At 43.7% G+C, this 27,313-nt stretch overlaps 1 protein-coding gene across 2 annotated transcripts in view; it reads right to left on the bottom strand.

Moving 5' to 3' along the window:
* Positions 1-24,371, bottom strand: part of LOC1276689 (uncharacterized) — a 59,179-nt gene extending 34,808 nt beyond the window's left edge. Inside the window, exons 1-2 of one of the 2 annotated variants that reach the window (XM_061649156.1) lie at positions 22,824-24,371; positions 4,966-5,507 (exon numbers count right to left, since the gene is read on the bottom strand). In XM_061649156.1, coding sequence (XP_061505140.1) covers positions 4,966-5,255 — 290 coding nt within the window. In that variant the 5' untranslated portion in view covers positions 5,256-5,507; positions 22,824-24,371. The remainder of the gene's footprint in view (positions 1-4,965; positions 5,508-22,823) is intronic. The other variant, XM_061649157.1, reaches the window with a different exon arrangement.
* Between the last annotated feature and the right edge of the window lie 2,942 nt (positions 24,372-27,313).

Consider the following 27,313-nt stretch of genomic DNA (forward strand, 5'->3'; position numbering starts at 1 on the left):
CGCTATGTGTGTGAGTGGCCAAGCCAGAGTGTTGCAGAGGGTGGCGGCCGCCCCAATGGCTGCTCAGAAAAGCTTCGCTGAGAGCGCCGAAAATAGCTCCCGACAGCGCAGTTCGGGAGCCAATGCAATGTCCCCCGCTCTCGATTGATTGTTTTCTAATGATCACAGAATCAATGTGTGTCGAAAAGGTACAAGTTTTGGTTGCAATATTAACAACACAACGTCAAATGATTGGTCTTAAGGTTACAGTCATTGAAATGGTACAAAAATCTTACAACAAAGTATGAGTTTTTTTGTATTATTATTACAATTATTAATATTGCTTAGCAAAATGAATAAAACAATAATCACCGTATCAGTGACCATCCCCCCAATTCACTCACCAAAGACTGACACGGTCACGCAATCGGACACTCAACACGATTTCAACCCCCGACACTCGCTCGCCACTCAGCCGAGGAGAGAACGGTTTGTGGAATGACACCCCTAACACTCACTCACACACACACACAAACCCCCCCCCCCCCCCCTTTTGGGAAGGTAGCGTTAGTGTGCGATCTATTGGCACCGTCCGCGAGGGGTGGATGGGTGGGTTGGGCCTTTGTGGTGTGTGCCATCGGATCGCGTAATAAATTCATAACTTGCCCTTACAATGTAACTATTTGTTGACGAACGCAAATACTGCTGCTCTCTCTCTCTCCCTCTCTCTCTCTCGCTCTTTTTCTCTCTTTTAGTGGATGCCTTCTGCTTCTTCCTTTTGTTCATAGCACCCACCAACACCGCTCGCAACCTCAACCCCACACCCCAACCGGCCGGATTTCAATCAAACCGTTTGGCGATGCTTGTTGACTTGGCAACCATGACCAGCCGCGCGCACCCACACTCACACACGTTCACATTGGTGATAGATTAGAAAATAGAAGAGGGGGGGGGAGGGGTGCAGAGAGGAATGGAGGAGTAAGTTGGGGCCGCGTAAGATGTTGCGGTCCATTTCTTTCGAATGCTGCTGTGTTTGAACGTGCAAAGCACCGGTGGAGCACTCAGTTTTCACGACCAGCACACACACACACACAGCCACAAACACACAAACGTAAAACAGATGAGTGAGCGAGTTCTTCAATCTGTTCGGCAGGTTTGCGATTGCTGATTATTGGCCACTAAACAGGTTGATCCGTCTCGCTTTCTCGTGTCGCTTCTCGCTCATCGTGCCTTATCGTCGCTTAGTTTTTGTTCGTCTCTCGCTCTTGGTTCATAACAAAAAGCATAACAAAAAATAGACACACACACACATATACACACAATTCAAACGACCTACACGAATGTCTTTGATTCAATGGCAGCAATGGCCTCTTCCTCTTTCTTCCCCATTGCGCAAAAGACGGCCAAAGCGCGCGTTAATGTTTGCCTCCCCAACCGTTCGTTTGCTATTTTATCTTCATTTAACTCTCTTTCTCTGTCTCTCTGTCTCCTTCTCTTCCTCTGTATATCAATCTCCTCTTATCAATAAATTACCCCCCCCCCAACCCTCCCGCTCAGCTCCACAAAAGAATAGGTGAAAACTTTGCTGCAGGAAAAGCTTTTTTGAGCGTTGGAAACGTTACGGGGGGTTTGCTTTTACACGATCACTGGCGTACCAATTTCCATTTGCTAAGACAATTTACTTACTGACCCCACTGTGCCCCTTTCCTCCTCTCCACCAGATGGTTTGAGGAAGGTAAGTGCAAGCAAGAGGAGGCCGTTTAGCGGGCCTTTGGCCGGCAATTTAGCATTCCCCCGTATAAGCGATCAAAATGCGCGCGCACGAGCTCTAACTCATCGTTTCCTCCACTGGCGACGACAATGGAAATGCGGTGGTGATGATGCAGAAAGATGAGTTCCCTACCACCACTGCTGTCCCCCCTCCCATCGGTATCAAAAATGCTGATGATGTTGCGCTCTCTGGTGATGCTGTTTGTTTTGATGACGTACGAGACGGTGGTGTGGTGTTTTTGTCGATTGTTTGGGCTATTTTCTGTGTCTCCGCCGGTTTGGTCGGCCTTAGCGGGAGCGTGTCGTTTGCGTTGGGGCAGAGTTGGCAGAGTAGAGTTATTTAAAAACATAAATCGCATTTGATCCATTTATTAAGTGGCTGTCGTTTGTTTGCCTTTTTTTCGATTGTTATTGTTGTACCGCTAGAGCACGCTGTTTGTACACGGCTCTTGGATTGCTGCACGGAGAGTGCTGCTTGGGTAAATAGAAGGAATGCATTCCGGTGGTGATGAAACAAATCAATTTCTTCAGTGACATCTGTTGCTTGGTGCGGTTTCATCTTGCTGCAGTATATTGTACACAATGTTGCCGTTAAATGATTGCAATAGCTGTGCAATCACTCATTTTAGTGCAAACTTTCGCAACGCCGCAACGCAAAATGTTTTCGTTTAAACCTCTGACGTCTTTTAAACATTTAATTTTGCGCTTTATTTTTCATGCAATAAACATCATACAATTAGTAACCTCTGTAGGAGTTACACCGATCAAATATGATACTTTTTAGTATCCTTAGTAAGTGGATACTTTTGGCTAGGTATGACTGAGCCATCAATGGAGGCGGATGGTCATTCACTAAAAACCAAACCCAATGAATGGCCCGTGCCGGCGTGAATGGAGCCTCTTCCTCACGTGGGTTTGACACATGCCATGAAGCATTTGTTACATCTTTCACGGGCGAAAGATTGATCCATAACCCGGCGCACTGACGTCAAATGATGAATGGATTGGTGGAGTCCTTTTTTTCTGTTGCGAATCGACTTGCTTACAACAAACACATGTCACTTGTTATTTTGATACACAGTCTAGCCTACGTATGTTGTTACTTTTTGTGTGTTGTGTTTAGCCAAGTAAACCGGCCACATGCCGTGTTGTTTTGAAACTATAAAAACAAAAAAACATGTAAAGTCTGACGTATCACAGCATTAGATATCTAAATAGATGATCCGTGCTTAGGGGATAGCACCTAAGCGATTCTGTGATCAACTTCTTAAACTGCCGATTACTAAGAATTAGGTTTAGTTTACCTTGAGTAACTAACTGTAGGCAGTTAGTGACAAACTTGTGAGAATAAAGATAAGAACTGAGCCCTTAGAGGATACAACAAGAAAATAACATTTCGCAAGTCCCACTCCAAAATCCTCAATGTAAATAAATAATAGGAAAACGAATTATAATAGCAGTAGTAATAATAAATAAGAATAATAAAAACAAAATAACGGAAATAATATAAATATAATAGCAAACAAGATCATATCTAGATCAATGTTTGTAGATAAATACTGTTAGTAAACAAAATACGGACTCTCTCATCTGCTCTTCAACACCGCCCTGCAAGGAGTTTTTAGAACCGCGGGGCTAGAGCACAACGACATCTGTGGCATGATCTTCTACCGGTCTCTCCAATTACTTGGTTTCGCAAATGACATCGACATCATCGGCAGGACAACAGTGAAGGTGTGTGAGGCGTGAGACTCAAACGTGAATCAGCAAGAATTTGATTGATAATCAATGCGACGAAGACGAAATACCTGCTTGCCGGAGACTCAGACCATCGGAAGTGGACCAGGGAAGCGGTGCAATAGTTGACGGCGACAATATCTCGAGTTGGTAAAGGAGGTCTGCTATCTCGGGACTGTCATTACTTCGGATAAAGCCATCACCAGCGAAATCCGGAGACGCATCATGCATATATGCAGGGAGTTCGTGCATACCATGGGCTTCGCCGACTGCTGAGAAATCCAGAAGACTTCGAGCCTGTACGAAATGTAAGATACATCGCACATTGATTCGCCCGATGGTCCTCTACGGACACTAGTCTTGGACCATTCGAGCGGAGGATGCAAACGCTCTGGGCGTGTTTGAGCGACGCATCCTCCGGACCATTTTTAACCGGTGTGTACGAGCTTAGCGCCGAACCGAGCATCCAGACGGTGGTGAAGGTTGGCAGGATACGATGGTTGGGGCATGTTACGAGGATGCCGAGGATGCCGGACTCATGCCACACTAATGCCTCACCGAGACCTATCGGCGATCGGGTGTCACCATGGATAGGAGGAGCATCCTGGTTGACCGCTCCATATCACGACGACGTGCTCTATCGTGATCAGGTCAACAAGAGAGAGACAGAGAGAGGCAAAATACGATCAACCCTCATTACAATTCAATCGAAATGAAATTAACAAACGTTCCAACTCTAAATGAATGCCAACTTCAACTCATGAGACGCTTAGAGTTTGTCAGTTAGGCTAGTCCAATCCAAGATTCATAACATAATTCCGATATCGAGTAAGAAAGCCAGTTCAAGGATTAAAAGTAGTAACCAACATCGAAATAAATGCCAACTTCAAGATTGGTGACATCTGGGTCGCAGGAGGGCTTAAAACAGCCGTCCAAAAGTGCCCGTTTCTGCAGAATCGATTCATTATCGCCAAAGCTTTCAAAAGAGCACACAAGACGCTTGGTATGCGCCGCAGACCAAACTAGCTGCTAACCGATGATATGAATATTTGCGTTACATTATTTGCTGTAAGTGCTTTCGTGCGAAGACCAAATTTCCAAATCACCACGCGCACACACAGTTTACGAGCACTAAAGGGCCTACCAAAGGATGACCAACGTGATAAAGGCAACTGTCTGGCAGGAATTGACTTCCAGGAAGAATTGTCCGAAGCAATTGACATACTTCTGCGCCTTCCTTCGGTTGCGCAAAAAATAAGATTTGATTACATTGTGACATTGATCCCAAAACCTTCCGGGAAGCGAATCTCATTCCGCTCGGAAGCCACAGCAAAGTAGTGCGCTGCTGTTGCAAAATAGCGAACCACTCGGCCCCAGGCCACTATGGCTAACAAACTCCACATATACACAACACGACCAGAAGAAATCTATTACATTATAACAGGAAAAAGAGGAACAACAATCGATTGCAAAACTCACCTGGAGTAGCTGGTATCGGTCAGGTCTTTCGAATGCGTCGTATCATCCGTTGTGTTCGCGTTGCTACCGGCCACCGGTGGGTCTTCCTCGCCGTCCGTATCGTAGCCGGCGGCGGCCGGATGCTGCCTGCTGTTGTCACCCGGGATCAGCATTGCATTCGCCTGCACTGGTGCGCCATTCTGGTTGCCCGCAACAGTTGACGCAACCGTTGCACCGGCCGGGTGTGCCCCACGTGCAGCTTCGACACCTACTACAGCAGGAGGAACGAGACTGCGGCGAGACTCGTTCATTCCGACACACTGTCTCAGCCCGGCCACTCGTCTCGGCCGGGTATGGTTTTACTGTCCTTCTACCGTCGTTTGTCGTCGTTCCTTTTTCTTTTCTTTCTATTTCTCCCCCGGCGTCTCTACACTTCGATATCTTGCACAACGACTCGAATATCGTTACCGCAACTCACACACACACACACACCGAGCAAGTCCTGCGACATGCGAAGCAGCGCTGCGACTCCTTACATGCAGTTGATTGGCATTTGGGTTACACTGCAACGGGGTAACAAAAAGAGGGAAGATAAAATGATTAGTGTCTCCGATATGGTTTGCTCCAAAAAAAGAAAATCATGTAATTGAAGGTGATGCGTAGGGGTAAACAAACAACTAAAGAACAAGCACAAGATGTGGACCAACCCCATCCTAGCACTTCCGAGCAAACCGAACCAACCCGAACGGTTTGATTAGAACACCAACTGGGCGCTCTGGTGGCTTTTCAGTTTTCCATTCATCCGCCCGGAGTTAAGATCGTTAAGCTACCGTACCGGAGGACTTGGTGGCAGAGGGAGGGGGATGTGTGGGAGTGAGTCGCTAATATCAGGCACAGTCTAAATGAGGACACAGCGAGCGGCTACAATTGGACGTCGGCGGCAATCAGAGGCACATGCCGTACCATACTGTGCCGTACGTATATAATCTAAAGCCAACCGGGCAAAGTGCCTGACAACCGGGGTCCAGGAGATCTCAGCGCCTACCTCTAGCCTCAAACAAGCTCAAGAAATCAGCATACCACCGCTCAAGGACCATCTATTTACACACACATACGCACACGAGAAAAACAGTTTCCAGTACGCATTGTGCCCAATATAGAAAGCTAATCGTCGCATGATATCTTAGAAAGCACTCGGCATGTTACGTCGGTTGGTGGGATTTTTCGGGAAGTAGTACCTCGGAACCTCCTACACTTTCAGCGAATTTGCAGTTTACAAGTCTTTCCCCGTGCATGCCCACTGGACTGGGCGCACTCGTGCAGCAGCGGATGATTGTGATTGTACAGGAATTTTTGTCTCTTCCTGCGATATTTGGCGACCATTTGTTTTGCGCCACTCCAGTCACGTACAGTTGCTGGCCTACCGATAGGCTTTACATTGTGTGTATGCGATTGCATCGGAGAGTGCTGCTGCGACGCTGTGTAGGCTCACGGTTTCAAACAAAGATGTACAACATGTCACTACAGCAATCCACAACAGTCCATCGGTCATGCAAGGACGACACGAGGCTGGGAATGAATGGATGATTTCTAAACAACTGAAACTTTTCTTTAATTCAAAATTTCCGTCTTGACATATGCCTGCACTTTTTTGACGGTTTTGAGGAAGGCTATAGAAGGAAAGTAATTAATTCTTCGTTCGAATCATACACTAAATAGTCTGGAAAGTATGGAACCGTACTTTTGAGGAACCAATGATATGGAAAATTATTTAAAAATTAAAAAACATATAAATCAATGCCAAATGTCCAATACAAACATTCTGGCAAACTAAAAATGATGATTTTTATTCATTAGTTATGACAGGGAAAATGGACGCAAATTACCAAAAGAATAGTTCATAATGCATTGAAGCTAATTTTGCTTATGACATAAAACATCTTATCTTCATCATGAAAACAATGTGAAGAAGACTTGATTTACCGAAACGATGATTTGATTTTCACTTCCCCGAAGGTGCACTTCCCCGAGGACAAAGCGGCAGCATTTTACCGTAGGTCAACAACTTCACACGCGTACTAGTTATTGTTGTTCCCCGGGTAAGGTCAGCGGAGGACAAAACCGAACCATAATGGTAAGATAAACAGAGCCCTGCTTGCTTGCCTGCTATGGGACATCCCTTGAGGGCGTACAACCTCCTACCTGTGATACCCGTCAGGTTAATGCTTCCTATCCACAAGGCAGCGGGGAAAGGCAGTGACTCCATGCTGCCGTGTGACTGACCCGTCCCCGTGTACATGGTGGTAAGTGGCCTCAAGACGCACTCTCGCTGACGAGAGATACGTATGTTTTCAGAATTTTGAAAATTCTGCGTGATTTCAATTTCTAATACATTTTTAAAAAAGAATGCGGACATGTAAATCATTTCGAATGAAATTTAACTAAGGCTCGATAACGATAAAATAATGAAGTAATAAAGCCATTGAACCAACGAAAATCTAATCATCATCCAACATTGCCCGTTTCCCAGAATATGCAGCGGTTGGATTTGGCCGACCAACAAGTATGTCACGGCATAATGCATAAGCACAGACAAACCCACAGCAAAAAGGCAACAGGAAACACCCTCCCTGGACCTACGGGAGCGAACGGGGCCAACCACCAACAGGTTGGAATATGACCGGTATGGCGGAAACGGTCAGAAACTGGCCAGCACCCCATATGTGTTGGTGGTGTGTTGCTTGCGCACGTTGAACGAAGCGTGACCCGGCCGGCCGCCGTTGTTTACTACCATCCGTCAGACAACGCTAGAGTGACCGACATTAGGCAGCAGGACATCGGAGAAGAATCAAATTAATGGGAACATACCCCCACACATACACACAGTCTCAAGCAAAAAAAAAAACAAGCAAAATCATAAATAAGAGTCAGAAGAAACGCCCGGCAGTATGATGATGCGAACTACAGCGACGTGAATTTGACTCTCCCGCTGGGGTAATATGTTTATTAGTCGTTTCTAATTTAAAGGAAACCCATTTTCCGCTGCAAATTGTGTTACAATAAAAGACGCTTCTGGGCTGCAGGGGACTGTATTGAGAGTGGGAAGACGACTGCCTATTTGCAATAAAACCTCCATTACGGTCGTATTCGCCAGAGTGTCGTGGGTTTAAAAATAGTAAAAAATACTTAATAGTTCAACTGATTATCCACCACATCATCCCACCAAAGTCATCCCACCAGTACTGTCTCTCTCTCTCTCTCTCTCTCTCTCTCTTTCTCTCTCTCTCTCTGTGTCTCTCTCTATCTCTCTCTCTCTGTCTCTTGTAACCACAGACAACCACAGCGGCATCCCAAAGTGCCTGTAAACAGCCATCGACAGATAAGTGCACGGTCGCAAAACGGCATTAACTCACGCAAACGAATGATGATTGAAAACTCACATTTGTGGCGTCATAGAACCTTTCAGTGTTAGCAGAGCAGTAGTAACAGTAGTAGTAATACCAGTAGTAGTATTAGTAGCGCTGTTTTTTCACAGTTGTAAGAAGCAACACCAACAAACCAAATCAATGGGAGCAAAAGGGAGAACCTTCAGGGTTTGGCTGACTCAATATCCATCAAACACATGTCGTTCCTTTTTTTTCTTTTTTTTTTGCTCTCCCTCGACCCCATTACCAAACTGTCCCAATGTCAGTTGAGCCAAAAATCACGTACGACTTGTGAGTCGTAAGATAATGGCTATGGTAAAAAATAAGGGAACACATACGGGAAGGTGCTTTATGGTGGCAATGAAACTCTCAGTGGATCGCAGTGAGCCACACGAACATTGTCGGTCAGCTGTCAGACGCTACTTTTGCCCTTGACAGTTGCAAAGTCACGCTAGCTAGTGAGAATAATATTCAGAAGGGAAGTTGACTCATCATTCCGAGGTACTCGTTCCGGTTCCATCATGCCCAATATGGCTTGGATAAAATAGTTTTTTTAACGACTTACATGATTCAGTTCGCTCTTTTCAAAAAAGCTGAACAAGAAAGACAGTTCTGCTACACTATCTTTGAATAAATCAACTAAGTTAATCGCAAACCCTGCCAAAGCAGTTCAACGTTCATATATTTCTTCGTTCAGTTCAGATAATCGTTTAGTTCAGTTTATCGTTAAATTCAATCCACCGTTCAGTTCAGTTCATCGTAAAGTTCTGTTCAATGCTCAGTGCAGTTCATTGTTCAATTGCATTCAGTTCGATGATCAATTTCATTCAGTTCAAGTTTAGTTCATTGATCAGAACAGTTCATAGTTTAGTTCTATTCGTTAGTCATTCAATTCAGTTCATTGATCAGTAGAGTTCATAGTTCATTACAGTTCATTGATGCCCCGTTTGTTCTAGAACAAATTAATGTTCAGCCACCTAGTAGGAATCTAAGGCAACGTACCTTATTTAGAACTAATTTTAGGTCTACGGTATTTGGACCTAATGATCCAATTTTGAGAATGATTAACTCGTATAGCTCTGTTAACAGCATTGTCGATCCTAGCGTAAGCGTAAATGTACTAAAACAATCTTTGCGAAGCCTTTACTGAGAGTGCAATTCTTATTATTTTTATCAATTTATTTTTGTGGTCAGCTTTTATTTATTTGTTCATGAGATCAATATTTATATTAGTTAGGAATCTAGTATTAAGTTATGGAGGCCAGCATGTCTAAATAACCTTGTTAAATTAAATAAATAAATAAATAAATCAATAAATAAATAAATAAATAAATAAATAAATAAATAAATAAATAAATAAAGAAATAAATACAATTTTCATCGTTAAGTTCAGTTATTCATTCAATTCAGTTGATTGTTCAGTTCAGTTCACCGTTTCGTTGAATTCATGGTTCATTTTAGTTCATCGTTCAGTTACGTTAAGTTGATCGTTCAATAGAACCGTTTAAATCAGTACATTAAATTCAGTTTAGTTCAGTTCAGTCCATGGTTCATTACAGTTCATCGTTCAGTTTAGCACATCGTTCAGTTCAGAACATCGTTCATGCGTAATATGTTCATTCGTTCGATCGTTCGTTCATTTGTTCGGGTATCAATTGGGTTAAATTCAAACCGACTGCTTGAACTGTACTAAAATAGCTAAGTGAACCCAGTTCGTTCATTTACTGAAAAAAAACGAACTGACCAGTTCTTGGCGAACTGACTCGCCCCATCTCTAGTGCCCACTCGAGACATTCAAACTTAATTAACCTCTTTACTTAATAGTCAAAATCCTTTTTATGTTTTTTTTTTTTTTAAGAACAAACTAGCCAGACAATCGCTTCGCTGGTCAAACCGGTGCATATTGAGGCCAACGATTTGCCAACTGAACTTTTGCTGCACTCGGCATGCAATGTGCGCCGCAATCACACACACACACAGCAACTTCTCACCTTCCCCAACAAGTTTGCTGGAGTTTTCACTTTAAAACCATATTTGCAAATGCTGCAGAAACCATACATCCTTCAGCGTCAACCAACTGACTTTTTCTTCGATTTCATTTTCGTCAATCATCGACCGATTCGAATTACGCACATGCAGGCACACGCCACGCCACCTCACTGCCCCAGCGTTGATCGCAGAAAAGAGGGTTAAGTTCACTTCACTACGAACAGGTTAAGGTACTTCCAGTTCCCTTTTTTCCTTCTTTTTCCTTTTCCACACGCCCCACAACCCTTTGCGAAGTTTTCCACGCAGTTCGCACGAAGGTTTCTGCTCGTATTTCTGCCCAATCTAATTCTACACGACTTCCATGCCTTCAGTACGTTGCCATATGTGCTATGTGTCCGTTGCCCGCCATTTGCCACACTGCTGTGGCCTTTTCATCACACACCAACACACACTTTTAGCACGCCCTTTAGAGACCGATCAATTACTCCAAAGTTTACCGCCCCCAGTGCACTGGTATTACGCGGTGGCTAAGCGGAACTTTTCAATTAAGTAAATCATTTCCTCCTCCGCCAACCGATCGGAATCAGTACATCCTAGATGCCGGTGGGATTGCAATTGTTACACACACACACACACACACACACACACACACACACACACACAGGATCTCTTAACTTTTCTATTCGCTTTTTTGTCCACATTTTCTTACGTACGTTCCAGCACACGAAACAATTTCCACCCAAATTGCACCCCGTGTCGTTCGGTACTGCCTTCCACTGGCCTTCCCCACAGCGTGTGTGTGTGTCGCTGGGGGCTTGGAGGGCTTATCACCCCTGCCCTTCTCCTTCCACAAACTTCACCATATCCCCGTCAGGTCCGCGCACACACGAACGCACCAGCATACTTAACGGGCTTGCCTGACCCGTTGACGGTTGACGCGCTCGTTGGCTGGCTGGCAAGGGCTCCAATTGCTTTGGTTTCAGTTTTGCCAACGATGCACGTTTTGTTTGGTAACGGACGCAGTTTGTCCCCGTCACTGGGGACAAGCCTTTTGCTTTATCCACCTCCCCCTCTCCCTACCTCTCACTCGCTGGTTGACAGCAAGGGCAGCAGAATGGTTTTTACACCTTCCACACACCACAAGCAAAATCCACCTTACCATTTTCAAAGACGTCACCCGAAAAAGAACTTCCCGAAACAAAGGAGTAACTTGACCAGAGGGAAGAAAAGTCGTCATTTGCAGTTACTAGGTCTAGTAGCAGTAGTTGCAGTACTGGTATTGCTTGGAATTTCCGACACACATTCGGTGTGCATTTACATAATGTAATTGGTGTTTACACCGTACAGAGTACCCCTACAATGTTGCTCTCGATTTCACAATAAAAAAGGCAGAGTAAAAAAAGGCAAATAATTTACCTGAATGCAGGCTGTAAATTGTAATCAGCCCGATCAATGATTCCGTAGCCTCTGGGAACTGAGCCTGACAATGTAACACACAAGCAGAACACATCCAATGTAATCAATGGAATGCGCAAACCGTCCAATCCCGAGAAGCCGAATGGCTGTTTTTTTTTTCACGGAACACACGCACAGTCGGTGGGAAATTGTAATTTGCTCCTGTGAGTGTGGAAATTAATTGCACAGTTTCCAGGTAAAATGTTGTGCTGTCAAAACAAAACGACAAACAAAAATGGCGAAACTTGAAGTTCCTGAAACTGGACGATCGGTTCCTGAAACTAGGACGACGTCGCGATTCCTGCCAAACACGAAAGTGGAATGGTTCCTGATCCAAATCCAGATCAGGTACTGCTTATGGCTTTCTACATCCAGATTCTAGAGATGTTGCATAACCAAGTGACTTTTGTTCTAAATTGTTAATCGTGATCTGCTCGAATGCTGCTCGAAATACCAAAAATTGTAGATTTGTGTGTGATAAACCGTGTTGAAAGCGCAAATATTTCGTGTCTGCGTATGCATGATCTTCTTCTATTGCATGATCATGGCTTCCAATTCGTTTTAAATCCATTTGCTTAGGTATTTGACGAAAAAAGAAGGCACATTATGTGTGGCGTTTTTTTATGAAAATTCGGTGTTTTTTTACATAACTTACTATCCTACGACCAATGATAAGGATTGGACACATTATTTCCCATAGGACAAAGGAGAAAGCAACGAAAAAGCATAGTTGATTTTAAACGGCCTGTTCTAGAACTCCCTTAAACTGGTGCAGGTTAAGGGAAGTTTATGACTCCACTTTGAGGGAAACAGATCAAAAGCCTGATTTTCGAGCTCTAAAATGTTAATTGGGTATGCAGGATTGCACTAAGTAGTGGACTACTTAGAACAAAACTAAAATTGCTAACAACTAAAGTTGACGAAGATGTTCCGCGATAGATGTTATTGAACGCGAGTGTAAGTACCAAGCGGTCCGTTTTATTTCATATTTCTTGTATTGAAATTGTAAAATATCCCAAAATAATAAAAACTAAAGATGGTACAGGAGGACATGTTCTAATAACAGAAAACATTAAAGAACATCGTAAACTTTTTTGCATAGTATTACTGACTGATGCCTTCTTTCATACAAAAAAAGCGATTCAGATTCACACTCTTAATTCAAAAAAAAATATATCGCACAATGTACTTGTCAAGGTATCTCGACAATGTTCTAGTTTATAAAATTAACAACTGTCTAAAAGCCATAATGTAAGCCAGGTGTGTTTCTCCCGTTCATTACATATCAAGTTCTAATTTAAAGTTCCCTAAGTAAAGTCCAGAGCCGGTCTGGTTGTACAGTCGTCAACTCGTACAACTTAACCACATGTCCGTCATGGGTTCAAGCCCCGAATGTAGCGTGCTCCCATTCGTAAGACTGAATATTCCGCTTTGATAATAAATAAGTCACTGAAAGCCGAGCCCACTAGTGGTACAGACAGGCCTTGACCAACAGCTGTTATTGTGTCAAAGAAGAAGAAGAAGAAGAAGTAAAGTCCAAAAGCAGGATGATCAGTCTTTTATACTGATATTGCACAGTTTTGTCTATGAAGAGTTCTCGAAGACTCGGACCATACCGACCCCTGATCTATCACGTAGGTGAAACAAGTCTAATAAGCCTCCATAAGACGAAAGTAAGATGCAGCGGAAAATGAACTTAACACACACGTGGAACTCTTGATCTACAAGAACTTTCACTAAATTACGTATCACTTTCAAGAATTCGAGTGATACTGTTCATAAAAAGCGTACTAATCTTATTTGTTTTACCACACCAAACCAAAAAAAACGAACACTATACCTTTCACCGATAAAAAGGGAAACATAACATTAATTAGCGCCGCACGGGTGCAGCGGAGATGTCGTTGTGCTCCAGGAACCAGGGAAAAAAGAGCGAGCGCAACAACAACAAAAAACAAAACTTTTCAATCCGGACGTTGATTGCAATTAAACAAACTACCACCCACAAATCCCGGGAAATATGTTTTGCGCCGCATTATTATCTCACAAATGAAAGCAAATTTGCCAAAGTGCTTCACCTTTACCTTCCACGTAGTACTACTGGCGAGAGGTCAAAAGCATACACAAGGTTCACTTTGCAGCCCGTTGTGCTGTCGCTTCATAATCAATCAAGCCTACCATTTAGGGCGAATTAGGCCGCATGTAGCAACAAACGCGCAAACATAAAAACAACATCCTAGGGAAGCGTTGTAGCTACGTGTGCGTTTGTGTGCGCTATTCATCCTGTTAATTACGAAAATTAATACCGACATTTGTAGCGCGGAATGGAAAATGTAGTGCGCGCATACGAGCGCATAAAAACTACGCCACATGGTTGCACACGTTTTTTGAATTATTGATTTATTCCACAACCGACGACTGCTCGATGCTGCCATTTCCTAACGAGCACGGGGGCGCGCACAAACACTGCTCGAATATGCTGCAAAACCCGATGGAACGAGCTGCCAGATGGCGCTGCCCTGTCCTGTTCCCGACAGAGGACGCTTGCTGACGGGATGGAAGTGGCGCGAAGTAAAGTATTTTTTTCAAATGCAATGCAAGTAACGGTGGCGTAATATGCAATGCACAGTGGGGAGGGGCGTAAATGTGCATTAGAAAAAATAAAAACACTATCGCGAAATTTATTCATATACCCCACCAGTGTCAATCAAGCGCAAACACCAATACACCTACATGCAGATTTCGCGCGCCCAGTCGGCCAGTCATCCTGAGGGAAGCTGAAGTGGTACGGGCGCAGCGGCCACACCAGGGGGTGTAAATGTACATGTATGGAGCGCAACTGTAGCAAACCATCCCCCGGAACACATACACCCAACGGGGTTGATTCAGTGTTCTTTTTGTTTTTTTCTCTCTTTCTCTCTCTACTGTAATAAATCGTATGAGCAAATGGGGTCGTCGGAATGGCGTTTTGTTTTGTGGTAGTATCAACGTCGCAAAAGGATGTAGTTGTGTTGAGTGTGGTCGAGAATAGCCCGCGTTTGCCGTTAGAGTCCCCTGCACGGGTACATGTGTGTGTGTGTGTGTAGGTTTCCTACCACCATTGATAGTCGTATAAGAACGCTCGATAGACGCCAACACCCCGTACGCAGAGACGTGTCAAATGGAAAACAAACAACCCAGCAGCAGTCGGTACAGTGGGCGAGATTTGCTGTTGAAAAATAACACGCGAATGGGATTTAAACCTAGTGTAGTGAACAACTGTAGAAGCACTATTGAAATCGAAGTAAGGCATTTGAGTTAATTTTCATATAAGAAAAGGAGCTTCAAATAGTATTTCGCATTTCTAATTAGGACTTTGATATTGTGATATTTCTTCCAAAAATCATTTAAAATGTGAAGCTTTTTTGCTCTATGACTGCTGTAGTTCTCAAGCATGAGCATTTCATTTTCGAGTCTAAACGCTGTTAACTTTAATTGTAAGTGAGATGTAAAAGTTGATGTCATTCGTGAAAAGGTTACAACACCCGAGGGCACTTATCGTTGCTAATTTATCGTTACAAATTTGACAATTTTTTCTGCAATTATAGATGTGTTGCAAGGGTGTAAATGTTTTTACTAATGGTGCCAATAGACAAAATTTTTCCTTTCTCCAACTCGGGCTAGTGAAAATATCCCCAAGATCAAATTCTTTTACATAATTGAATTGTTTTAAAATCCTCAGTTTCTTCGCGACAAAATTGTTGGAGTATAGCTTTTGCAGCAGATTGGTTCAGACATTTTTGAGGGGATGATTCTGGAGGATATTGGACCGCTTCGCCGACTATGGTGTATATGGTAGCCTCTGCGAAACCAGTGCACGCGATTTCTGCTCCCTGATATGTTTGGTCATGCTTCCCGGGTACTAGTTAACTGTTTGGCCGGTCGCAGCGACCTCCCGGGCCAAACAAACGCCATCATTTGGAACCTCAAGTCGCTCAGCGTCAACTTTCTTTCGATGCTCTGATTGTTGTATCTGATAGTGCCAATATGTTGTAGAGGTCGAACAGGCCGAAATACGACTCCCACAAACTGCCACACGGTGTCCGTTTTACACGCTACGGGATGCCGTTGTTTGATCACGCACGATTCTAATCGAAGTTGCTTCACTTTTTTGGCCATGACGATTTAAGTTCGACTGATAGAAGTGTCAAATTCTGTCTACTGTCTCAAAGGATACTATTTTTAGAAGTGCAATCAACGTTTCGTTAGTGCTGGTTAAGCCCATGAAAAATTATCCATTTTTTTTAATGCAAACGTTATGTGCAGTTTTACACACATGACATTCTACTACAAGATACAAACAATCAGTCTTCATTTTGTCGGTATTTCCCTAACTCTCTTGTACACATTTGCAAGCATCACCTCACAAGAAAAAAAGCGAACCGTCATCGTGATGAAGCGTGATGTGCTTTAGGTATCAAGCGCGCCCAAAAAATGATTCGAACCAGTACAATCTAGACACAAGTGACGCAATCCGCATAGATGGATTCCGCCACAAACGGGGGTGAAAAGATAGGCATCCTCCCCGCCCAGGAGACATTTTGATAAGCATTATCTAAACCGAATTTATCACCTTTGCACACGATGTTTCCGCTCGGCGAGAAGTGGTTTCGTTTTGGCAAGAACACAAAGAAAGACAAAACAACCACCATCACCAAAAACGCCCCACCTAATCAACAGCATTACAGCAAGAGATTGTGATAAGCGAAAAATAGCCTTGAATAGCAATTTTAAAAACTGCTCGGAAATAGGAAATGCTGCATGACACGCCATCGCAACACAAAAAAAAATTAGACAAAAATGATCACTTAATCACAATAATTGCTCCTGTTGCCAATTCGAACCCAAACGCAATCCCAATGCCCAAGTCCCCTCTGTATCAGTGCGCGCGCAACATTAACTGACCTATGGATCCAGCAGAAGTAATCTATTTTTTCTCTCTCTCTCTCTCTCTCTCTCTCTCTCTCTCTCTCTCTCTCTCTCTCTCTCTCTCTCTCTCTTTCTCTTCTTATCTTCCTTCCCCTTTCTGATAGTGACGAGGCGCATTTCACCCAGCACCCTCACCAATGCATTGCAACAACAACGTTCACGGGCAGGGAGGAAAGGTCGAAGGGCGAGGGAAAACAATAATGCAGGGTTTTCCAGGTCACGTTCGAATGTAAACATTGTATTTCACCGCGTGCAAGATGTCAATCCCCATCACTACGATATTTCATTTCCATCATCATACAACGTTTTCCGAGTCAATTTCGAATGTTAATACAGGGTTTTCCAAGTCACTTTCGAACGTAAACATTGTTATTTACCGTGTGTAAAATGTTAATCCACATGAACTTGACATTTCATTTCTATCACAATAATTTTTAATTTCTCCAACTTGATTTTCAACACGACTCAAGCTGGATTGAGGTTGACAGTTCTTTGTTATGTGTTGAAAATCATGTGTGGAAACTGAAATTTAATTTTGAAGCAAATAAACCTTTTGACAGCTGTTGAAAAACATCTTGGATACAGTGAATAACAATGTTTACATTCGAAACTGACTTGGAAAATCCTGTAATATTTTTCATTTAAGCAATACGGCAAATCCGATTCTCCCGAAAAAATAAATCATTTCCTGCAAGATGTTTTTCAACAGCTGTCAAATGTTGTATTTGCATCACAATTATATTTCAGTTCATCCACATGATTTTCAACACGTCTCAAGCAGGATTAAGTTTAAAGGCCGGGGGACACTGTCCGTACTGCAATAATGTGTAATAGTGTAATTTCGATTTTCACTAGCACATCTGGCGGCGGCTGGTGGAAGCTTGCTTTGGTCATCGGGTCTCAAAAATAAGTAGTTTTTCCATCGTTTTTTTTTTTGTCATGAAAATTGATGCAATGCGTGCAGGACATGAGCATCTACCTTTTACAAAACTTTTCTCGTCCGAATTAAGTAAAAAACTTAGAAAAATAACATATTTTCTACAGCCGCTCCAACTTGTTTGGTAAAATGCTTCGGTCAGCCGCCGCCAGATGCGCTAGTGAAAATCGAAATTACACTAGCGAGTACGGGCAGTATCCCCCGGCCTTAACAAAGCTTTGTAATGTGTTGAAAATCATGTTTAAGGACCGATTTGTTGTGATGTTCATACAATATGTGCTATCTGTTGAAGAATATCTAGCGGGCGATGAACACAGAGTTTTCTGAGTTAATTTTCAATGCCAACCACATTTTTTATTGCTTGCAAGATGGTTTTCAACAGATGTCAAATGGTGTATGTGCATCACAAACATTTTTCAGTTCCTTTGCATGATTTTTAACACATCACAGGCTGACCTGAGTGTGACCGATCTGTTGAATGATCTGTTGAAAATCATGTGGAAAAATTTAAATTTTATTGTGATGCAAATGCAACATTTGACAGCTGTTAAAAACATCTTGGAGGCAGTGAATAATGATGTGCACATTCGGAAGAGGCTTGGAAACCCCTTTAAATCTGTGCACATTAGAAAGTGGCTTGGAAAACCATTTTCAAATTGGTATACCTTCATCCTTTTTTATATTGGTATGCTATTGTAATAAAAATGCATCAAAATGCATGTAAGAATAATTTTGAAAATGTTCCACAAATCTTGATGAGATGCGGCTTCAACCCCCGGAGAAAAAACGATGACAATATCCCCATGCAATGTTGAAAATCATGTTGAAGAAAGTAAAAATTAACATGATCAAAATGAAATATCAAAGCGATGTGGAATAACATCTTGTTAAGGGGTGAAAAACAATGTTTACATTCGAAAGTGACCCTTGGAAAACCCTGTAATGCCGTAGCGCAATTTGCCGTTCGACTGGACACGGTTCTGCCTACCACAACACACATACACAGACCGGGCACAGGCAAATGGCCATGACTTTCCAGTGCGCCCGGGAATAATTAAGTTTATACCAATCGTACACTCACACACACACACATTTCATTAAAGATTGAAACATCCGATTAAAAAGGTTATTGTTTCGGGCAAAGCGGCAAACCGGTGGCCACCATACTATTATGAGTTTCATTCGTTCACCTTACACCAACGACGAAACAAGGCAGGCCAGCAAATGACTCCCATTCATTCGTTTGACTTTTCTTTTGTCGCAGAATGCACCGCCGCCACGGGAGCTGCATTTAATTGCAACGCGGCCAAAAATAATTTCATTTCGTTTTGATGCGGGGGCACACTGGCGATGCCTCCTCCTGTGTCCTCGATGCAAGGCAAAAAACGGCTGCCAAATCAAAAGAGGATTCTTCCACCCAATGCACACCACCACCCCTTTTTGAACGGGCGATATTGCATCAATCCAGCGTCTAGCCACCTTTTGCCTCGGTCGTTTTCCCTCTTCCCGCCCTGCCGGACTCAGGCGACTGAGAAGACCTTGAAATCAACCCCTCCATCCGTCCCCTGAGCGATGGGAGTCGAACGAAAAGCAACAACAACAACAACAACTGCACTGCAACCACCCACCCACCCCAAACGCCATTGCATACTGAAAGCCCTTGACAGTGATATTGAGGCTGGCTTTAATTGGTATTTGTGCCGGATCGTTTGTGCCACGGCCCGGCTGGGCCGGGTGGGGCGGAGAGCCGTTCGTGACGATATTTATATTACGCCGGCCGGCGCACCACTGCTGTTGTTGCGGGATTGCAGTTGCATTTGCAGTCTGCTGATGCAACGTTGCGCAGTGCTGTGTGAGTGTGCCCGCGATAGACATACACCGTTTCGCCCACTCCGGTTTCCTCTCTAGCTGTTCAGCCTGTGCAAATATACAGTTCCGTTTTTTCCGTCGTTAGGGCTGTTGGCTGATGGCGCGTTAGACAATTGGCGATGTGTGTGGCACAGTGACAGCGACTGTGGGACATAGCTGGCCAAAACTTATTGCAGCTCACAATATTGTGTACTAGTTTCTTAATTTTCGAAATCAAATTTGTTTTTGTTTTAAGCATGACGCTTAATTTCTTGTTTAAAATTTAAAATTTCCTAAACTAAGGTACATTTTTGAGCAAATATTTTCGTACAACAAATATTCTACATAAAGAGTATAATGCAGGTTGTTCTCGAGGCATGCTAACATGCTTCACATACTCAAAATATGTCAAATGTAAAAAAAATTTTGATTTAGTTGGTTTTTAACGTTTCAGAAACGACAATATCTATAATCTTCAATCTGAATCGTGTCAAATGATCAACTTAGTGGCTTAAGCCAGTGCTCTTGAAACGATTTTAGGACCACGGACCACTTGGTGTTGATGCAGAGTTTTTTAAGTCACTTTTGAATGTTCACATAATTATTCACCGCCTACAAGATGTTTTTCAACAGCTGTCAAATAGAGTATTTGCTTCATAATGAAATTTAAGTTTTTACACATGATTTTAAACACATCGCAAGAACCTGTCAAACTCAATCCAGCTTGAGACGTGTTGAAAATCATATAGAAGAAATTATAAATTATGATGATGGAAATTAAATGTCAAATCGATGTGAAATAAGATTTTGCTCGCGGTGAACAACAACGTTTACATTCGAACCTGACTTGGAAAAACCCTGCAATACATTTACTGCGGCCCACATACGTTGAGGGCATATATTTTGTAGACGTTGTTTAAAGATTTTTGATGAAAAAATATGTTTTAATCTTATTCTAGACCTGCCTGTTGAAATCAATCACTTCTGTTGACTCCACCGACTACAGATTGGAGATCGTTGGCTTAAAATACCCAGAAAACTACACAAAAATTGAATATTTAGGATAAAAACCCTATATATTCGGCTTTTAATCTGCACTGGATGTAATTGCTGCTCTGATTTTTGACAAGTTTCAGTCATCCTCTTAGTCTCATAACCTAATATGATCATGATATATAGACATCATACCATTCTATATAATATATTATATATTCTATATAATTTGGCTAAAATTGTCAAGTGGTAAATGAAACAGACTAATTACATTGGTTCAGAAGCAGAACTGGTAAAATACTATATCATCATGTAAAAAACAGACTGATCAATACAGGGTTTTCTAAGTCACTTTCGAATGTGCACATCATTATTCATCACCTCCAAGATGTTTTTCAACAGCTGTCAAAACACCACAAAGAACTATCAAGTTCAATTCAGCTTGAGACGTGTTGAAAATCATGTGGAAGAACTGAAACATTATTGTGATGGAAATACAACATTTGAAGGCTGTTTTGAAAAACATCGGCAACATCGAAAAACTCGGAAAACTCGTTAGAGCTGTTAGAATTGTACCTCGTTAGAGCTATTAAAAAATCGACATAAAATCGCGTTAAGATATGTTAAGCTTTTGCTCATGCATCTGTTAAAAGCAGATAGCAGAGCAGAGATAGCAGATAACTGAATCCTTTGCTCTATCTTATATCATTGAATTCCTCAGCATAAACATCTTTTTATCTTATTTTAAATGTGTGTTTTTTGCTGAAACATTCTAGCATATCATGTTCCTAATCAATCGCTAATCATATTGGACGCCTAATACATTCAAAACAAAACCAAAGCGATTGAAAATTCCCTCCCAAATTAACACTCTTGTAAGAATTTAATTATCTACAGGAATGAGTCTGCTAAAAGGCTGCGTTCGGCATGACAGGCTGATTAAAATGCTCCCTGTTTTATCGCACCGATCCCGGGGCCGTCCTCTCCTCTTCAATGCCTCAAAACACAGATCCCAGATTGATCCGTCAAAAAGCCCCCGATTGACCCACTGTCCAATGCATTGATAAAACCCTCCATCCTCTCCTCAAACATCCCACCACTATCTCTATTTTTTTGGGGTGGGTTGGGGGTTCGTTTCTGAATTCGCACCGAATCGTCTGTTTTTGATTGTGCACCCTCCGCTAGACAACACAATGCGATAGAGAGGAGGTCATTTTTGGTCGTTTGGAAACCATGCTGCTCTCTAGGTGCTGCTGACCCACCGATGCACACCGACGGACAGGTGTCAGACAGGGCGCGCGCCCTATGACTCCTGCAGTGCAATACACAACACAACAACAAATAAAACACACGTCTCCCTCTAGCATTAGGCCTACAAGAGCAACCGACTGGTCCGGTCCCCTTGCGTCCGGGACAATTTGCATTTGCAATCGATCGTCATCCGCCGGAGGGGTGCCGCCACATCGCCAAATGCCGCCAGCGGAAGCTTCCATTCTCTACACGATCCATTATGCAATCCTCCCCTGCCCGGTCGTGCCGTTGTTGCTCAAGCTGCTCCCGTACCGCCCCATTCGATTCAAGTTTCTTCTCCGCAGCCTGGTCGCTCTCGGGGGATGGAGATGGTAATATTTAAATGATACCCACTCCCCCATCCAACCACGCAGCTCCCAGGCCCAAAGCGTCTGCTGCGACATTTTCGCCATATTGTCTCGCACTGTCCGACCCCGTCCCCGCTTTCCCGGCTCTCGATTTTCCTCCACACACTGCGGTCGTCTTGCCTTGCGTTGGTATGTGTTTGAGGCCCCACAGGCCATTGCCGCTAATCTGTGTCGATCACGAACTTTTAACTAAAAATAAACAAACAAACAATTTGAATCTAGCCTAGTGTCTCGGTGCCGCTGTGTGCGCTATTTGCGTCCGTGCGCTCCCTCGAGACACACACACGCACAGCGACACACACACACATACAAACGGTTTGTTGGGCGTTGGAAGCCGAGATACACGACACGGCGTCGGAGAAAAACATGCGGAGCGCCATCGATAAGCGGGCCCGGGCGGCCGAAATATGTGCCGCCGAAAAATGTTGAGATAGGTTGGAACAATTTCGGTATTGGTTTGGCCGGTTTGGACAGTGCGCACATAGCCCACGCACGCACACACACAGCCGGCAAGATGGGTTGATGTTGTTGATGATGGCGATGGTGATGATGATGGTGGTGGCGAAGACGCGCCACCAATCGCCCATCGAAACACATATAACTGACCTTCTTTCCGTGGTTTCGTGTGTTCCGAGGGTCTCGAGTGTCTCTCCCTCCTTCTCCTCCTCCTCCTGCTGCATTTGATGGACGCGCGTTCGGGGTGTGGATCTGTGTGCGTGTGGATTGGTGTGCACAGCGGGAAACAACAATCACACACACACACGGCGGTTGTGTTGATAATGGAACAACCTCCCTTCTCCTCCTCGTCTTTTGATGGACGGCGTGTTGCGGGGAGGCGAGGGCTTCTATTTTCTACTTCCACTACTCTGTCACACCCTGCTGCAGCGGTATTGGGAGAATCGTGTGCGCTTTCGCAGTCAAGGATTAGCGGAATTTCCGGTTTTTCTTCGTCGTTGTCGAACCGGGGTGGGGAAGGCAGTACACACTAAACACATTCTAATCACCGTGACGCGCGCGTTTCGTGGCAAACTGTGTTTACTTTGATGGGCACACACACACACACACTAAAGATAGCGAAACACGGTTGACTTCTTTCGTTGCCGAAGCAGCTCCCGTGAACAGTGATTTTTTCAACTTTAAATGCTTATATCAATAACACACTGTATACAACACGTAACAATTCACAACCCACTACAAACACACATACACTACGTTCACTGGTTCGCTCGCTCACACTTCCCTGCTGCTGCTGCTGCTGACATTCCCGGCGTTTTGTGCCGATTCCGGACGATGACTAGTGGTACCGCCACAGTGACCCACGTACCTTGCCAGCTGTGCCATTTCTGTGCCGATTGGCATAACGAAAACACGACCCCTTCCCCCGCGCACACACACACACACCCACGCACACACACACGGACACGCACACGGTTGCGAGTAGATTGGGGGTCCCGTAGTACCTACGTAGCGCTACAACTGGTTACGGCAGCTTGAACGGCAGGCAGGGCAACCATTAGCAACAAGGGAGGCGCTCTATCTCGTAGTTTCTATGATTGTGTTCCTTTTTGATACACACACACACACACTTCCTCTCTCTTCACCTTTTTCCACTGCCTACTATGCTTCCGCGAACGACAATAGAAGGAAGAGAGAACAAACAAACGGACAGAGGGTTGGACAAAAAAAAACACCACAACACAACTTGCACAACACCGTGTTGTTGGGACGATGATGACGATGACGGTGGGTGATCGTTTCTTTGTTTCGCCCCACACACACACACACACACACACACACACACACACGCACAGAGAATATATCTTCGGACCCTGCGCCCGCACTCCCTTCTTTTTCTATCACAATCGTACCATTTGTTGTTGTTGCTTCTTCTCGTGCAGCTCGTCCTTCCGTTTTTTTCCTACGGTAGCCCACACACACGCACGCACTGTTATCACTATGTCACCCCGCACTACCTCACCAGGAGGATCGTTTTGGCGAACATCGGTGGGGGTGGTTAAGGGCAAATTAAACGCACTGCTCGGTACCGCTCGCCCTTTCGCCCATTGTGTGTGTGCGTATTTTTATTTATCTTCGCAACAACTTCGGAATTTATGCATCTTTTCGAGTTTTTACACTGACAGCCGTGTTGCCTGCAGTGTGGCCAGATTATTTTGGCGGTTTTCGGTAGGCGCATCAAAATTTTATTAGGTTAAAACTCGAAACTTAACTCGAGTTGAAAGAAGTGAAAGCAGGGGGGGGGGGGTACTAATGCGCAAAATTAAAGTTCCATTTCAAAAGAATATGCATCCTTTACTTAGGATATGGATTAGATTTGGTTCAGCGGTTACACAAATGAAGGTATTTCTGAAGTGTTGATCTGAAAATGGTACTAGGAATTGTAAACCAAAGAATAACTAAGATGCTCATTTTTTTTTCTCAGTGGTGGCAAGTTCTTTTTCTTGGGGCTCCATCCGCCCGCTTAGGGCCACTGCAGTTCTCCATTGGATACGATTTTATCGTACGTGCTGTAATTTGATTTTCGCTGGATTATTTAGATTGATTTGATTGTTTGGCTGAGTTTCATCGTTCAATGATTACAAAAAATTGAGATTTTTTCCTTCAAACCCAAATATATATACATCGGTATTTCTGGTCACTTTGCCCACAGGGCAAGGCGAGCTTTTGGCGGCCACCGTCGCAAAACCGTCGCAAAACGTCAAAACCGGCGTCGCATGTACTGCAAACCGACGTCGTCAGCGAGCGAAACTCGCAACGATTTCGAGGCGCTGGCGACGGTCGTTTTTGACGTTTTGCGACGGTTGTTGACCTTTCGAGCGAGCTTTTGCCTGCGGTCCAGTGTGGCCAGATTATATTGGCAGATTTCGGCAGGAGCACTGTTGAGAACGCAACCATTTAACCGTCTTGTGTACGACCAAAAAACATTACGTAATCGTACAACCGCCTACCCGGGTAGGCCATACAATTTGTATTGTGGGCAGCCGTGCCGACCCCTGGACTTGCCGTGGCAGTTGCGCTGCCACCGGTCAACGTCCAGGAGGACGACAGTGTACACGCACACTGTCGCACACACTAAGCAGCGCAAGGCTTAGTGTGTGTCGAGCGCCGCACGACCAGAGTGTGTTTGCGAGCCGATCGAGCAGGAGCTCTCGGCAGGGGCGCTCGGTGCGGCTGGTGCGCGGCCACCGCACTTGTATCATTTTAAATTGTGTTGTATCAGTTCTGTATTGTGTTTTATTTTTTATTTTATATGTTGTTAATACGTGTATTTAAATACAAAAGTGTCTAAACACAACAATTTGTATAGAAGAATGATGTTTTTTTGTGATTAAAAGAGTATGCCCAAGTGCCACAAATCCACTAAACGACCACTAAACGGCTTCTAAACGACTCAAGTTCTCTACCTAAACGGAATATAGAAAGACTTCGTTTAGCAGACGCAAACGACTCATGCATTCTAAAAATAGCAAAAAAGCTGGTGGCGCTCTCTGTTGGTGGGATACCCCAACCAGTTGAGCTTCATCGCTTGGAGGAGAGCTTTTTCATTTCCTCTGTACTGTTGTATGGTTTCGCATTGAAGTTATGCATCCGTAGAACTAGAACGGCGATACGATTGTTTAAATACTAAACTCCAACGGAAATCACCAGCACTGAAGCAAGTGAGATTTGAGTTATGGTCGTTGGTGTTGATATCAACGTATCTGACCACACGACCATTCATATAGATTTTTGCTCAGAAAGTTATAAGGCTATATAGGTCATGATAAGATGAAACTTGTCGAAACACATTGCAAAAAAAGGATAGCAATATAATGATGAGTTGTAATACGCCATCTATTGATCAAACCAATGAAGCTGTGGAGCTTTCATTTTTTTCTATGGATATTCAATTTTCCAGTCGTTTAAGCTTAATCTGTGGCGCTTGGGGTCCGAACGGATATTCGGGTAAACTTGTGAGGATAAATTTAGTATAAAAGTAGACCATATTTTAAATAAAGCAGGATTCAAACGCAGAAGCTCTTGGAGTAAAGAGGTTTAATTCTAAATATCCGAAATAGGACAGAGCCCTTGGATTTCCGAGCCAAACACCCCCTTCCGTCTGCATAGGCTTCCCAACCTTGGATCAGAAGCAACTAGCGGGAAGGACTGGTTAGTAGGCGAAGTATCAAATACTCTGTCCACTCTGCTGCTGTTTGTTTCTCCTCCGTTACAACCCTGCAACTCTTGCTGAGGGCCAAACCTTCGCGTGGCCTGCCGGAGAAGCTCGGTTCGTAACAGTACCAATAAGTCACTGAAAGCCAAGCCCACTTCACTAGTGGGTACAGGCAGGCCTTGACCGGCAGCGACTGTTGTGCCAAATGAAGAAGAAGAATGAGCAAGAGAGCGCATTCTCCCTGTGGTAGCGCTCCATCCGCCATTCATTAATTATCAGCCCAAAACAACGGACTTCGGAACCGTTCTTGGGCCGGATCCCCACCGTGTGTTTCTACCTTCCCCTCGCCTGAAAATTTCATTCTCTTTGTCTGTCGGGTAAGCTTTAACCGCCGACAGCGAGATTCAAATTCAAATTTAAATGACTTTCTTAGACGAAAAATTTTCGGAATCCACGCAACTGACATTTTCTACTTATTATGCACATTAAATTTTAACGGATAAAAAGTGCCAGGCAAACAAACGTGCATCAGCGCGTTAAGTAACAAATGTGGTTAACAATCCTTGAAATAGCATCCCAAGCGCCACAGATTAAGCTTAAACGACTGAAAAATCAAATATCTGTGATTTTCGGTAGGATAAATGGAAAATCGGTAGTTTTAGGGCGGTCATCTGTGAATCGGTAGGCATATAAAAAATCGGTAGGAATACAGATAAATCGGTATTTCTGGTCACTCTGGTTGCCTGTCACTGCTGCGTCAAAGTAACGTCAAGGGGGTAGGAATGATCGCTTTCGTTCGTTGTGTGAAAACGCGCTGCACCGGAACGGTTTGAATGGAAAGATTTCGCGTGAAACATTTCAGCGATGACGGTTGGAGTGAAACGGTGTTGATTTGAATGGTTTTTTTTTTATTCATGATTCATGA

Source organism: Anopheles gambiae, chromosome 2 (genome assembly GCF_943734735.2).
Source record: "Anopheles gambiae chromosome 2, idAnoGambNW_F1_1, whole genome shotgun sequence".
NCBI lineage: Eukaryota > Metazoa > Arthropoda > Insecta > Diptera > Culicidae > Anopheles > Anopheles gambiae.